Genomic DNA, 16,748 nt, shown 5'->3' with positions numbered 1-16,748 from the left:
CTGATCCCTCAAATCATCTCATTCTTGTTCTGTGGAACCAGCATTTCCCTGCTTTGGGCTGCACACAAACACACCGGGACAGGTGTGACACACACACACACACACACACACGCACACATATAGGAACACATACACAAACAAAGGATAGAAGAGACATGAAAGCCCATTCATACACACAAGACACGCACATATTCTGTCCACACACTTTTCACCTGGGCCCATCAATGGATCTATTCCACCAGTAAATAACATTGGTTTTGACAGTAGCTATAAGCCTCAGGTACACACAGAGGAATTAAAGTGCAAGCAGGAAACAAGGTTGTTACACTGTTGGCTGTTGTGTTTTTCTGTCTTTTCTCCTGTGTGAGAGAATTATACCAATATTTTAGCCTTCTTTTTTTCTTGGCTTTTGTGATCTTTCTTTACTTTGTTGACTGTCAACTTTCTCTGTCAACTTCAACTATCTGACTTTCTCTCACCCTGTCTCTCTAACAATTTATCCATCATTTCCTCCTGTTCTGTCAAATTTAAAACTTGAACTTATTGAAATACATTATTGACAACGCACTATATGAATATAGACAACACTTGCAATTTAAATTATTCAAAGCACAAAAAACTGTAACTTTTTATCAATGAATATTTACAAAGCTTGCTCACATGGACACAGAAACTAATCAGCTGTATCATTTTGTTATATTTCACTGTAAATGTAGCAAATAAAAGCTAGATCTATAAATGAAGCAGACTTTTACACCACAGCTTACATTTTTATAGTTATGATGGCCTAGTTATCTTAGAAAAGCTATTTGTAGAGCTATATGTAAAGCAATTTGTAATAATGTATATTTTATGCAGCTGTATAGTTTGCACTTGCATTGCTTATTATGGATGAATCTAGTGTTGCATGCAGGGTTTAATGGGTCCAATAACACTCAGTCAGAGGTCTTTTCACCCTACTAAATGGGGGGAAACACATGGTGCAGATACAGGAGGTAAACAGCGAACCAAGCTATACAGAATCACTTTGTTTTGAATGCTAAGTGCTAATGCTAAGTGCTAATGCTAAGAAATTTAATCTTGATGATATGATACACAGTACATTAGTATGACATTCCATACATTACATTACATGGACAACAGACTGTATGCCAGTGTTTATGACTAAATACCATACCATGTAAAGGTAAAAGCAAAAATTGAGATCAGATCACACAATTGATATAACACAGCAAAGGATCATCCTTTTTTGTTTAACTTGAGGTCACCTATAAGAAAAGTATGAAGCATATTTTACCATTAGCTAAGGGAGATAAAAACTCTCATCCAGGTGAGAATGAGACTATAACGGATGTGTGTAGAGAGTGCAAACTCTGTGAGGGAAAATCCTCTTATAATAGTTTAAGCTCTCTGGTCTACTCTCCCTGATTAGCAAGATTACCACGAGACTGTAGTTCCCTTTGCAGCTGCCTAATGAAGGTTGCGCGTAATTTCCTTCCTCCTTAATAGGCAAACACAGAAGATTATCAAATGCTTACACACACCACACACACAAGCGCATGAAGCTTTACATTTCCCTTGTTTAACATAAAATATTAATACTTTACAGAGTGTTATTAATGGGAAAATTATCTTCTAAAGGCTACAAAGCGATAGTTTTCTTACTCTTTTCTTTAAAAAAATGCTTTTGAAGATGCAAAGTCTTCATCCAACACTAGTTATGTGTGCATGGATCTGTCTGTGTGAGATGCACACAACAGTTCCAGGAGTTAATTAGATCCTGACGTAGCCCAGCAAGCACACATTTACCCTCACGCACAAACACATGTTCACTTGCTGCAAATAGACCATATCCTAACGAGGTCAATGGGGAAGGAGAGTTATTAGGCTCGCAGGCTGGATAAACTGTTCCCTCCCCTGTGAAAAGGCCTCAGGGCTGAACAGACTGAATTATGGAGGCAAACACAGATGGAGAGCTAGATGGACAATTAGAGACAGATAGGCGCAGACAGACAGACAGGCAGACTGTGAGACAGAGGTGGTGACAGACAGTATTTTATGACTTTTTGCAGCATTAGTTTTCAGTGGGTGAGATGAAGTGTCATTTAGCTGCAGTGAAATGATCCTTTTTCATCTTCTTGTAGAGGACATGGTTATCTAACTGCTCTCATAGATGACTCTGTGTGCATATGTGCGTGATTGATGTGATGCAGCCATACAATACAGAGCATGCATGTAATGTATGCCTGGATTCTTATACAGAGAAACTTTATCTGTGTGCTTGTTGCCATCATAGCTAGTACTGTGTGGTTGAATGCATCAGTGTTGAGCTACCCATCTATCACTGTTAAATCACAGACACGCACACATACACACACAGAGTAATCCATCATGAGCAGGTCCCGGGGGCCCACTGCTCAGTGTGGCCCTGTCACACACCACTTTGTCACTGATACACACCCAAAAGCACACTTGCAAATGGATACAGACACAAAACTACTCTAGCACACAAATTACACAACCATGCACTAGTGAAGATGCAGGCTTACACACTGAAACTATACAGATGTACATGTGATTATGTACTCTCAACCAGAATAATGGTGTTATGGTTTATTTTCTGTTATTAACTTTACCTAACCATGTTTACCTCAGCATTGGTCATAACACTTTGGCCATCAAAACAAAACTGAGCTAAATCAGAACACAATGGATTTAAAGCAGTATTAATAGATGTTTTTTTATTTAAAGTTGTTATGGAAAATGTGTTAGCAAACACCTGAATTTTTACAAATCTGGCTGATACTGAGCAACATTAGCATTAGAGTCGTTTTTCTGGCCACCCAACAAATCTAAGTCCGATATTCACTCTCCTTTTAGCTCTGTTTTGGCCTCAACAAACTCCAGAGGGAAATATCTGCTTCTTTAGTTGCTAAATGCTCCACTCTGTTCACCAACTAGTCGCAAACTTTGTCTGTCTGCTGTTTGATGCTGGGCAGGTAGTGAACAGGGTTTATTGTTACAGCTTTTTCGCTGAAAAGAACGGCCTGCTGTGACTGGAAACAGTGTTGATGAGAGCGGGGAGACGGAACCAAAACAGTAAAGTTATTGGCCATAAAACCAAAACAATGAGCTAAAAGATGCTAAAACGCTCTGTAAAGCTGAGGAGAACTGCAGAGTGGGTGATAATCCTCTTTGGTTCTGTCACTGTGAGCAACCCCTTTCACATTACACACATTTACTTCCCTTTTTCTTGTCCCTTGTCTCGTGCAGGGCTTAAAACATGAGGATTCAATGTAAAAATGTGTAGCATAACAGCAGATGTGTGTGCGTACTTGTATGTGCATGTACTCACACATAAAAATCCCACATGCACATGTGCAAATACACACATTTTCCCGAATGCAGTGCTGGGTTGTTGCAGGTTAGAGAGAACAAGTGCTGCTCTACTAATGTGATTTTATGGTTCATCCTCTCTTCAACAATACCTGTTTTATCAGCTGCAGACCTCCACCTTCTCCCCCTCCCTTTCTCTCTTCTCTCTCTTATTCTGTAGTTTTGTTTGTTTCTCTTACTTCTCTTAACCTTCCTTCCATGAACTTACCTTCTATTTATCATCTCTCATTCCTGCTTTAGTTTAGGTTTCTTTTTTCCATCCTTCCGTCTTGTTTGATCCAATTTTCTCCCTCTTCTCTCACTACAGTTATTGTGCTCTTTCTCTGCCTTCACTTGTGTCTCTTTTTGTTCCATCTCTCTTTTTTTGTGTGTGTGTTAGGGAGTGCTTGTTCAAGAGTGGGAAGACGGGAGGCCCGCTGACATTAAACACACAGTCTCTCAGCGACACAAATGAAAATTCTTGTTTATTTGTTTGTGTGAAAGCTGTGCAGGAGGGAGATTAAGAGAAGAACGGACTGACAAAAGGAAATTTAAAAAACTTAAAGAGAAAGAGAGCTAGTGAGCACAGCCAGGACAGTGATTCAGCATAATATAAATAATGACTAATGAATAATTTATATTAGCTGTGTGTACTATCAGCAATAATATATAGCAGTAATAATGTAGAGATGTAATATATATTAGCCACATATGTTTGTGGCATCACATTATTCATGAAAAGTGGTGTTCTGCAGCAAATTGCTCTTTTTAAAGCAGAAAACATTCTCTCTGCTGTCTGACAGGAGGAGGCCTGTAGACACAGGGGAAAGTAGATAAAAGAGAGTAAGAAGGCAGAGGCAGGTGCCTTCAGTAAGTAAATAACCAAAACATATAGTCAGCAAGAGAGTTAGACAGTCCTTTAGCCATTAATGGGAACTTCTGGTTTATTACAACTCTTTTTTTGAAGTTTTGGCCATCATTTCTATTAGTAATGGTAGCATTGTACTCAGCAAATTAATTACTGAGATATTGGAAAGTGGCAACATTCCTGAAAAGAAGTCTGATGTGGCAATGAACACAAGCAGTGTTATGATCATAAAGGTTTTATAGAGTAACTTGGTATCAGGCTGAAAAGCAGTGTTCCACTGCACTCTGTTTTTGAAAGTTTCAAGTCTTCTTTACCTCTGACTGTGCGCGGCATCTCCGGTGGGTAAGGTCAGAAGTGAGCTCTGTTGCATCTGTAACCACAGCCAAGAGTGATGTCGCGGTGTACTGACACAACCTGAAGTACACTTCTACATCACTGCAACAAGGTGCAAAGTTAAACCACTGGAGGTCAGCAAAAACTAGATTTTCAGGGAGTGTTAAATTGCTCTTTCAACAAACTTAAACAAAACTTATTTGAAAGACACACATTGAAGTTATTTACCAAACTCAGTTGTAAACACCCATCAAAATTTACAGACCATCTTCCTGGTTCAACGTTCGCCCACTATTTTACTTTGCAATGAGGGATTAACATTTCAGGCGTGCTCAATAATAAATCATAATAAAGTGGAATTTTCCATTTTAAGAAATTTGCCCAGTCAGTAATTCAGTCATCAAACAAGCCAAGTCCTTTCACCCGCCTTTTCTGTTTTTTCTAGTCACAAATCGAATGATTTACTGCAGCAACATTTTCTGAGAATTGATGCTTAACTTCTTGACAGATTTTTTTCCCCACACTTTTATTTCAATGACCCGACTGAACATAAACATACATACTCTCAAGTTGAAAGATATTTGACATTGATCTCTATTTCTACACATACACACACACATACACACACACAAAAAATGTAGTCACAAATAGAAACACACATGTTCAGGCACATTTGTACAAACACATTCTCACACACAGACTTGAATCTAATGACTGGTATTTGTGCAGCGTTGTATTGACACAACCCGTGGCTTCAGTGCCCTCTTGTCAAATCATGTAGAGCAGAATCTGTCTGATGCTCATTTCTTATTCTCTCCTATTGATTATTCATTTCTTTCTTGGCAGATTAGCCCTGAAGCTACTTCAGAGCCAGACAAGTTTAGTTATGAAAAGAGAACTGTGTGTGTGTGTGTGTGTGTGTGTGTGTGTGTGTGTGTGTGTGTGTGTGTATGTGTGGGTTTTTGTGGGCGGGTGGGCTTTTTCCTTGCTTCATGATATGACATATAAAGCAAAGACATATTTAAGCAAAATAGGTGCATATGTGTGTATTGTTACAGCAACGATTTGTGAATATCTATGAATTATGATGTGTGTGGGCAGCATTTCCCTATCCTGTCATCTCCCCGACATCTTTCAGACATGTTTGATAAATGAGAGAAAAGTTAATTTACCAAACTTTATGTAAATGTATTCATCCCCCTCTGAATTGAGTGTGCATTATCCTGATGTTTATAAATACATTTCCGCACTTAATTATTCCCAAATTTATCTCATCTGCATCTTAAAAAGGAAAATAAATATGTGTGTATATGTATATGAGCTCGCCTGAGAAAACAGAAAAAGGAAGAAAAGAGAAGAAATAAAATCTTCTAGGCGATGTGAGTGGAGGAGGGGAGAATTGAATATGTGTTCCTAATTGATGTTTAATTAAGGAGCTTGTCCAAATCATTAGTTTGTCTGTCATCCGTGATGCCATCAATCACTCTATGTGTAAAACCTGGCTGGCACACTGGTCCATGAAGGCATCCATCAAGGCACTTAGCCATTCAGCATTCATGTATTAGCCTCACCTCACTGCCTTCATGTATTGGTTTGTGTTTGTATTAGACACAACATTGGTTTCACTAACAAAGCAGTGAAGCACATATTTTTGTGGTTTCACTGGCATCCATCTCATTGTTGAGCCTCCTGGCAAATAATCCTGGAGCCATTAGGAGGCTTTAAGTTTTGGGGCTTAACAAGTATAACGTCATGCTGATGGGAGGATTGAAGACACAGCTTTTAATAATGAAACAACTCTCAATCAGAATCAAAACAGGACTTACTGTATGTGTAGCATGTTCGTTATAGCCTGTTAAACCAGAGAGATTTCAGAATCAGAATCAGAAATACTTTATTGATCCCAGAGGGGAAACTCAAATCCCCTCAAACCATCAAATCAGCGTCAAGCATCCTATGCTTCAAAAGCCAAATAATGACAAAGAATAACCATTTTTGATTTAGCTCAGGGTTTCATGAATCCTTTAGGAGGTCAAAAAGAATTTATTCACCTTTCTGTGTTTATCTTAAAGTACGATTCCAGCTCTTTACTTCTGCTCTTAAGGTTATATTTGGATTACTGTCATTTCCAGTAATCCTGATGTTCTTACCAGTGTGAGTCATAGTACCACCACCTCTGCATTGATGTTTAAGTGCCAAGTTAGACCATTCAAGTGGTATCTCATGTAGTTTAAGAGAGATTTCAAGAGGTATGTTTCAAAATGCAGTATCAATTTTGAATAATGATTAAAAAATACCACCATGACTTCACCTTCAAAGATCTCTTTAAAGTACTGGGTCCCGGCTGAAGAACTCTTATCTTTTGTCATCTAGAGACTTTAAAGTTTAAATTTTCTGCAGCCATACAAATTTGTAATAGCAGGTGTCGTGATTTATAAACAGCAGATTATCTCAATTTCAAACAGAACTTTCATCATAAAATAATTTGAACAAAGTTTCTGCAATCCCTTGTGGCTTAAATAGAACCAAGATCCCTTTCTACAGATCTAGAAACAGATCACAGCGCCTGGCCTGCATGTCTATACAACAAGAACAAATAATCAATCTGCAAAATATGAAAATGACTTGGAGGCAGATATGGAGATGATTGTGTCCTCATGCGGTTTTTGGTTAGCAGATCTTTTATGAGACATGAAAGTCACTTTTCATCTGTACTTCTGCCTCTCAGAGTTTTTCAAGTCGTCTTTTTTTTTCAGTTTTCAAGGCAAATCCTCCCTCACCAAGCAGCCAACCAACCAACTAAGCTGCCTGTGGTCTCCGATGTCATTAACACTGAGCAGAAAGGCTGAATTTAATTTAGCAGCTGGTGGCTGCAAAATGGAATAGAGTGAAATGTGTACAAGACAGACAGGGTGCATATTAATACAAACATTTTGGCCATCCATCTCTGTGCATCTCTGTGTCTCTGTCTCCACCTTCATCTCAACCGTTATCCTTGTTTATCTCTTCCTTGTTTTCACACAGGCACACACACAAAAGCAAGACTGCACTGTACTTAATATATTATACTTGCATATTAAAGACTCAGCTAAAGATGCCTTTTTATTTTGCACCTGCTCACACACATTATGTGCAGGGATGAAATGAATAAGAGTTGAGGCCACTTCATTGATGTGACAAGCTGTTTCTGGCTGCAGACAGTGAGCAGACAGATCCATTAAAAGCTGCATAGTATTGTACTCTTCACACACACTCAGACACACACACACCCCTTGCTTCGGTTACAACACCTGACGCAATCCCAGGAAACACAGACAGTAGTGTTTTCCCAGTTAGCACCACTCATAACAGCACCAGCCGTTTAACAGGGCTCAGGGCAGGATTGCATTTTCTTGCGATATGCTGATTAATGATGCATTGTGTCGGTTCACATCTCATAAGAACAGCAAAGAGAAATTCTCATTATCTTATGATACGCTGATCTATGGCTCAAAGTACAACGCTTTGTTGTACTTTTTCTCTGAATGGAAGTGTGCACAAATGCTGAATGCAAAAAAGTGCACACACACACACACACCGGTACATCAGAAAAAGATGCTGGCTTGTTCAGAAAGACAAGGGATACACATCGGCTCCATGTAATGAGGTCACATATCTCGTTACAAATAATAACTGCGATCAGCAATCTAATATTTATGGGTCGGTTTTAAGGTCAAGACAAACTCTGCTATCAATACTCCTCTATTGATGTCCTTATTCTGAGGCAGTTTGGAAAGCAGCTGTACCCTCTTCAGGTCTCTCCTTACAAAAAGAGCATTTTTAGTATTTTGTTTAATTTTGAGTTTCCCTTAATTGGACATCCAAGTCTTTTCAAGTTGTGCATTGAAACCACAGCAGCTTGTAACCTTCATTAATGCTGCTTTAACACAACATGTTTAATTGAAGTAGCTCTTTCTGTGGCAAGATGTTGAAAAGTTCAATCACTAACACATTTTCAAAATATCACCAGAACAACAACAGTTACACCAGATATTAGGAAGATTGCAGAATATTACTATAGATAGTTTAGAGGTATAGAGTTTGTCATATATGTTACTAATGAGGGAAATCTAAATATATGTACTCCAGTGGTGACAAGTTTTCACTCAAATAAAAGTATCAAAATGTAATAAACATGTAGCATAACCAACTTCTTTCTTGTCAATACATGTGCTCAGTTTGCTCTAAATACTCATATTTTTGCCAAAATAAGGCTAAAACACCACTTTTGATTCTGTATTTTGCAATAAATGTATGCAAATGTAGTTGTGTGCAGCCGACTTAAGCAGCTAACTGCATAGGCTACAAAGCTACAAATGGAAGCAGTGCATTTTAGCCATATTCTGTTGAAAATGGCTATTGAGCATATTATGGACAGTGGAGTAGTTTAAAATAATTCTATGGATGTTTTAATATTGTTTTTCTTGCAATAAAAATTTGTCACTATCGGAAACCATTGCAACCATGCTGTCTGTTTTACATGAAGGATGAAGCTACAAACTTTTAGCAGCCACCTTCTAAGCCTACACTTGCTGACATGTGCTTGATGCTAGAATGATTGATTTCAGGTACAGTATCACTTGAGTGCCACCTATGTGCTATGTAAAGGTACGTTGCTGTTAAAGCATTTACTAAATGAATGTCTTGTTTAGCTTTATTTATTGACTGTTAGCATAATTAAGTTTGTAATTATGGTAGGACATTAGGCAGCCGGCTCAAGGGCCTTCTGTTGATTAGTGAGACTTTAGAGAGATGTTTCAGAATGATCTGTTCTCAGACGCTAAAATATATTGCTTTCTGGTTTGTGTGCCACAGATGACCTAATAATAATTAATTATTAGTGCCTGAATCCATATTTATTCATATTAACTTTCATGTGTTACATTCATGTGATTCAGTGTGATAGAAGTATGCCGTATTATCATTTAAGTAGTTTTAGAGATTGCAGGGCTTAACTACATTCTGCACTGTGCTCTGACAAACTAGGAGCAATGCAGCAGATGATACACATAATCAGCCAATGTGGATGTGAGTGTGTGTCACATCCGTAGACGTCTGTGTTTATGTGCTTGCAAATGTGTGTGTTATGACTACAAGCCACATGGCCATGAGCACATTAAAGTCAATTGGCTTTCCTATGTGAGCGTTCATATAATATATATAATTCATATTAAAAGTTAGAGCATCTCAAAGGCAATCAAAGGTCTAGCAAAACGTCTGTGCAAATGTCTGTGCATATGACAAAGGTGTCATATGCATTAAAAAACAAGTTGTACTGTGCAATGAAATTCTTAGTTTTCTGTTCTCTTGATGTATACCATCCATAAAAATTATCTAACATTTAAAGTGTATCTTAACACCAGGCTGAAGAGTTTCACTGCCCTCTCTTGTTAAAAGTTTCAAGCCTGTTTTATCTGTGTGCTTTGCTGCACCTGTAACCACACCCAACAGTGATGTCACCGGGTCCTGGAGTACACATGTACATCACTGCAGCAAGGTGAGAAGATTTTGGGGGGGGGGGGGTAAGTTACTCTTTAAAAACAGGAATATATGATACAAACAGAACAAGGAATTCCACAAAAATGAAGATAAATATAAATTACAAACCTGTACAGTAAAATCCAAACAGTAATGCAAATATATATGGTCCAGTTAAACTTTTAAGCAAGGCACTTAACCCCAGAGCTGCTCCTGTGACACTCCTCCAGTGGAGGTTATGCATCAAGTGGCTTATTTCCACTTAAGATAGTGCTCATTTTGTTTCTGTGTGAATGATGTCCAGGTTGTTTCTTTTAGCTACAAAACCAGATTGATCTATAGTAGCGCAATCCTCTACATATTAGAAGGAGATAAACTGCAACATAACATGCTATAGAGATCGAATGTCACACAAAAGTCTGAGTTGCTTCATTCCCAAAAATGTAATCCTTCAGCATTTTGCTTGCAGTGAATAAGGGAATTTCACACTGAGAGGGATAAAAAACAGGCAAATATGTTTAAATGCTTTAATCCACGCAGAGCACCATTCAGTTATTTCAGCCTATAGCTTAAATGGTAAATCTGTACTATTTTAATTGGTGCTATGCATAGATTAAAGGAACACATGCAAGTGTCGACTTCCCATAAACTCTTGATTTAATGTTAAATTTGTTGTATCGGGCAGCGGTTGCCCTGAGATTAGGGACAAGGGCAGTAAATTGATTCGCAGTTGGATCTGTCAAGGCAGTTAGTTAGTTAGTCAGTTAGTTGCATTAGCTTCACCTTGCTGCACTTCTCTTTTGGTTTTTGTTTCCACCAGACACAGCGGTTAGTCCAGTATAGTATTCGCCTCAGCCTGCTGCACGGAGAGTTTTGACTCGGCTAAGTAGCATCAATCACGTTATTGAGGCTGTTACCAGAGTAACCCTAGGGCACCACAAGACTTTTAAACCTATAAAAAAAACCTTTTAGGCCTCAGTAGTATTGTTTGACATGTATTAGCCTGACACCATTTAAATATTGTGGTTGAACATGTGTTTTCAGAGAGAAGAAAAACAGCAATACACTACATTTCAAAATCAGAATAAAAAAACATTCATGTGCACCTAAAAAAAACCCCAGTAAAGGTTATTTTACACTACACAATTTCTTGTTGACTGGTATGAAATAAAGACAGTTAAATATAGATTTGGCTAGGCTTGTGGCCAGCATTTCAGAAGCTAATGAGAAAAGCTCTCCCTTTGCGCTGCAGCTACTGAGGTGTGAATGTGTAATTATGAATGTCGAGCAGATTGTTGGCCAATAGGTGCATGCCTTCTCTGGATAAATAAAGGTTACTGTCATTTGTGCAGCTGGTTTTCTAATGAAATGTCAAATTAAAGGCAGTGATACACAAAACAGCATGCTGGCCATCTCTGACGAGCCACAAGTTGTTTTTTAATGCCTGGTGCCAAGAAACAACTCGCTAGATTTTTGACCCTCAGTCTGCTGCCTTAAGCAGGTAGTTTTTCTCGCATGCATTTTGCTCAAACCATGGCCTGCTGGATCACCACCCTGCATTTGCTCATGAAATCAATACTGTATTGCCTCAATACAACCAGCTACACAAGCTACAGCCAGTAATGTGCAGTCACAAAATAAAATTTTTATCTTTGCACGGGCTGGAAGGAGTTGCATTTTGGCTCAGAAGAATATGGTTTTACTGGGCACCAGTATGAGGGAGAGTGCGCAAACAGGAATGAGAAACAGGGTGCTGCAGCAGAATAAGTGCTGTGTGAACCCCCTGGAGCAGGATCAAAGCACAGAGACAGAGGAAATCAGATATCCTACTGTACAATATGTTGCATCTGACAGACAGTAATGTGAGTATTTGAGGCTGAATAAAAGTTCACCATTGAGAGAGAGAGAGAATTGTGCTTTGCTCTGCAAGCTCTATTACATGTCTCCCTCTTTCTTTCTCTGTCACACATACACACACATTAATTGTCTGTCTGCCTTTTCACTCTTCACACACGCACACATACTTATAGGTAGTGTACACCTCTGTTGTCCAGGGATTGAGAGGAGATGAGTTCCATTATTAGTCCAGCAGAGTGATCAGCTGCTTGGTTGGACCACATGGCATGGAGACAATGCTGCTTAACTTCCTACTGGAGCTCTCACACACACCATCACCACCACCACCAACAAACACACAAATACAGACATGCATACAAAACACCCGACAGCCTTCTATAACTGTGGATTGGATTTCATTCTCAGGACCCCATTAATTCCTTATGGATTCTCATATTGATTGAGGGGCCTCTCAAGATGGGTTTTGATTCAGATTGTGTTGCCTGAAGGTGACTGCTACTTGTAAGAAATGGGTGATTAAAAGCCATGGGAAAGGCAGTAGAGAGGGGAATGAGACAGAAGAGAGAAGGATAGAAAGAGGGGATATGAGAAAATGACAGACAGAGGGAGTGGAGAGGAGAAGGAGTTGAAAAGGGGGAACAAGAGGGAGACAGAGAAAGGAGAAAATGAGGCAGAAATTACAGATGAGGATAGAACAACACGCCACAACAACAAAAAATATATCAGAAAAGGAAGGATATAGTTAAATAAATATAGGGAGAAAAAAGAAAGATAATGAAAGTAGAATGTTTGGACTTCCTATAGTAGTTCCATTTTTAGTAAAACAGACAAAATGAATGTCATAATCAGTCTCACATTAATGCATCAAGGAGGTTTTATTTTCACTCTGTTCTTTTTTCATTAACTCATTATGCTAACGAGTCGTTACATAAAGCCCTCTCAATGAATCGCAACTAGGAGGTTATTTGCATGTTTGTGTATGTGTGTGTCTCTGTGTATGCATGTATGTATCAGAGAAAGGGAGGGAGTGGGTCTGTGTGTGTATGCATGCATGTGGACGGGGCATGCACACAAGCGTGAAGGCCAAATGCAAATATGCATTTGTTTCATCGCCAAATGATGAACTTCAACTTTACTCTGCAGTAATTAATTAGGCTGCAATAATAAGATAAGCCACATAGCTTTAGAAAAAGGACAAAAACACAAGAAAGACTAGAGAGCATCCAAAATAAAACAAATAGTCTTCAATGCACGCAATGTGACATAAGAAAGAGGGCCCGAGAAGTATATTTTGTCTTCTCTGAACCCTTTCTTACCTTTCCCTCATACAAGGAAATGCTATTATCAGTGGTTCAGAAGATGTAAAGAAGGAACATGTTGTTCTTTCTTATGTAACTTCTGCTACCAGGGCGAGAATGGACTGAGAGGGGTTATTTGTCATTGTCAGGCTGAGTGCCCTGCTACCTGTCTGATGTCACCCTGTCTCGCACAAGTTCTTTTTCTGTTTTCATCTCTCCTTTTCTCCCTCTTTACCCCTTAAAAGTTTTTTTTTTTTGCTTTACCCCCTATTAACTCTCCCTCAGCCAAACTCTACCTACTTTCTTCTGTTTTGGACTCTATCTGTTATTGTGTCTCCTCTACTTTAGACTTTTTTTTCATTGCTTGATTGTTTACATTCCAGACCTTTTTATGATGTACATGGTTGGAGTTAAATTTAAAATGGCTCCCATAGAAATTATGTCTTTTTATTTCCTTCGTTTCCTGTCTAATCACTCTCTCTTCTTCCTCTCTCAGGTTTAGAGAAAGTTGGTCGTGATTCCAGTTACGAACAAGAGGGGAAGGTTCAGTTTGTGATGGATGCGGTCTACGCCATGGCCCATGCTCTGCACCGTATGCACCGGGAGCTCTGCTACGGATACCCAGGCCTCTGCCCGCGCATGGCCAACAACATTGACGGCAAAGAGCTGCTCAGCTACATTCGTGCTGTCAACTTCAATGGTGAGTTATACTCTGGTTTTTGGTGAATAGATTCCCACATAGTGATTTCACTTTATAGATATTTTTCTTAAACCATTCAAGTTACCTCTACCTATAAAAGTGCTGCTTTTTGATATAAAAATCCAGAATATTTAATTTTTCAAATAAACTTTTGTATGTAAATGCATTCGACTGACACAGTCATGACCATATATAGCGAAAGTACTGTGGACACATGCAAACATCCATGTACACGCACACACGCACACACACACACACATACACACACACACACACACACACACACACACACACACACACACAACATAACCTTACAAAGCAAAAGTCACTCTGCCAGATTCCTAACATCTTCAATAGTGAACAGTTAGGCTGTAAAATGCTAGTTTATTCCTTCAGAACAAGAGTTTAAGAAGGACAAATGAGAGCCTTCAAATGCTTAGACACTACAGTAATACTGTAATGTGTATCCACCCTGACTTGTCTAATTCAGCTCATACTTTAACAATGCTAAGCCCTGCTACTTGTCTACATTTTTTTTATCCTTATCAAAACATGTCATGTTGCGTTTCACCTTCATAATTAAGTTAAGCTTGCTGATTTCCGCAAACATATTATCTGCTTATATTTTGCTTATTGCAGATGGTGACTTGGTCTTATAGTCTTGTATCACTTTGAACCTGTAATGCAAAATCTTTCATTTCCTCTCTCTCTCCATGACTTCCTCCACCACTGAGAAATTTAAGTGAAAAACATTTACTCATTTCCTTCTAAATAATACCAGACACCTCATTTGAATATTGTCTTATTAATCCATTTCTCCCCTGATGTGCCTGCACCTGCTTTTCTTTTTGCCTTTTCATTTCCTGTGTTCCTCTGTAAAATATTGTGTAGAATACATATGGGTTAGAGAGTAGGAAAGCAAGAGATGGCGAAAGGGAGTCTAACTGTGAGGGTTACAGAAATGCTTGTCTGATTTAACTTTAGAGGTAAGATTGAAATTGCATAAATGTGTCTGTGCGGGAATGTGTGCAAAATATGTGTCAGTGTTTGTCATTTCCTGTGCTATCTCTGTCTGTCATTGCTAGAAGTGTCAGAAACCAATTCACAGGCAGCCACTGATTGCTCTTTCGTGCTGCAACAGCAGGTTTGTGCTCAGGTGTGTTTCTCTGTTACTGCTGGCCTAGAGGGTAGAGAAATCATCCCATAACCACAAGGTCACAGACTTTATACCCCGATGAATCACTGAACCCTTCTCACTTATTGAAAGATGCTCTACACAAAATGTGCTGCAACTGTCCCTGGCAGTATTTTGAGAGAACATAAAAAAACTAGATTAGATAGAGCTAAAATGATATGGGAATAACGGTTTGATGTTGAAGTTATCAAACAGGCACCTGCCATTGCAAATGTTTCATATGCTCCTGACACCTTCAGATGGCTCTACAGAAAGTTCCAGATAAAAGCATCACCTACAGTAAAGACCTGGTTTGCATTATAATGCATATGTAGCTGCTTGCCTTTTTTAGTGTATGTCCTAATAGATGTATAATTTACTGATCAAAGACATGAAAGTCTTGAAATAACTTGTGAATAAATAGTAGTGCACTCCCCACACACAACTCCCCTCTAGTATTTTCTGAAGGTAAAGGAAGAATATATAGGAGCAAGGAGACATGAATGCTTCACATTGGCAGACCATTTAAATCAAGCAAATCAAGTTGGCTAAAATAAGGGGAAAAAACAGGATTGGTCCTTGAACACTGATACATAAGATGCAAGAATGAGGAGAAGGAGGCAATGGATTTGCCAATCTGTGCAGCACGGTGTGGTGGGAATTAAACATAAAGTAGTCAGACGATGTGCTGCTTCATCACACTACTATGTAAGTGTTAGATTCCATATTTCTTTCATTGATGTCTTACTGAAAAATGTTTCTGATGCATTGACACTGGTTCATACTAGCAGTTACAGTATATCTGGACAAGCCACAATATCTATACTGAATAGTTGGATTTTTTTTCTCTGTTCACATCTACTAGCAAGTTTTGAAATCACATACAGTAGATAAGTCCCTCCTGGGTCTTTTCTCATAGAGTCATTGGGCTTCTCTTTGCTTTCTGGAAACACAAAAAAAAAAAGTTGTGGCTTTGAAATATTATTCTTTCAGCTCCCAAAAACTAGTTTTGTTTATGTGGTAAGTTCATTCGTTTGCATAGCAATAAAACACAGAAGTGAAATAAAACTGATCATATTCACAAAGAGCAAATTTTGCAGCAGACAAACCTTTTTTTATTTTTCACTACAGAGCTTTGACATGATGATTTACATTCAATTGCAAAAAAGAACCTAGCTGGCAAATTTAGGCAGTGTCATTAACAGCGTGTACATTATTGGCACCTATATTTCATCCTTCTAATGGCAGTTATCAAAGTTCAGATGTAATATCTTCTAAGAAACTTAAACTTACGTACTTTTTTCCATTTCTTTGTCCTTAAATCTTTAAAAGGCCTCTCTGTGGTATTTGTCTAAGGGGCAGAATAAGAGTGATGAGGTTTGTTGGGTGGCTCTTTGTCGTACTTACTCTTATCTGGCTTGTTTACATTGACAGAAGCCTGCGAGATTTAAAGCTTTTAAGCCGGCTACTTTATGTGTGTTTAGGTGTAAATGCCTGGGTATATTTGTGCTTTCCAATTAAAAGCAGTTTTGTCATCGATCTGTTTAGGGTTGACATGACATTGATAATGCTACAAAAGAAAAGGGGCAAAAATGGAGGTAGCTGTATCTCTCTCTGTGTTTGTGG

The 16,748-nt window shown here is 38.6% G+C and overlaps 1 protein-coding gene across 18 annotated transcripts in view; it reads left to right on the top strand.

Moving 5' to 3' along the window:
• The window catches only part of grm8a (glutamate receptor, metabotropic 8a), a 308,026-nt gene that overhangs the window by 158,252 nt on the left and 133,026 nt on the right, over nt 1-16,748 (top strand). For all 18 annotated transcript variants that reach the window (XR_006376766.1, XR_006376765.1, XR_006376772.1 and 15 more), the window contains one exon: nt 13,745-13,948. Coding sequence is in view for 10 of the 18 variants with exons in the window: in XM_044185504.1 (XP_044041439.1) it covers nt 13,745-13,948 (204 nt within the window). In the remaining 8 variants the exon portion in view is untranslated. The remainder of the gene's footprint in view (nt 1-13,744; nt 13,949-16,748) is intronic.

This window comes from Siniperca chuatsi, linkage group LG23 (assembly GCF_020085105.1).
Source record: "Siniperca chuatsi isolate FFG_IHB_CAS linkage group LG23, ASM2008510v1, whole genome shotgun sequence".
Lineage (NCBI taxonomy): Eukaryota > Metazoa > Chordata > Actinopteri > Centrarchiformes > Sinipercidae > Siniperca > Siniperca chuatsi.
This window is presented reverse-complemented; position numbering and strand designations above follow the sequence as displayed.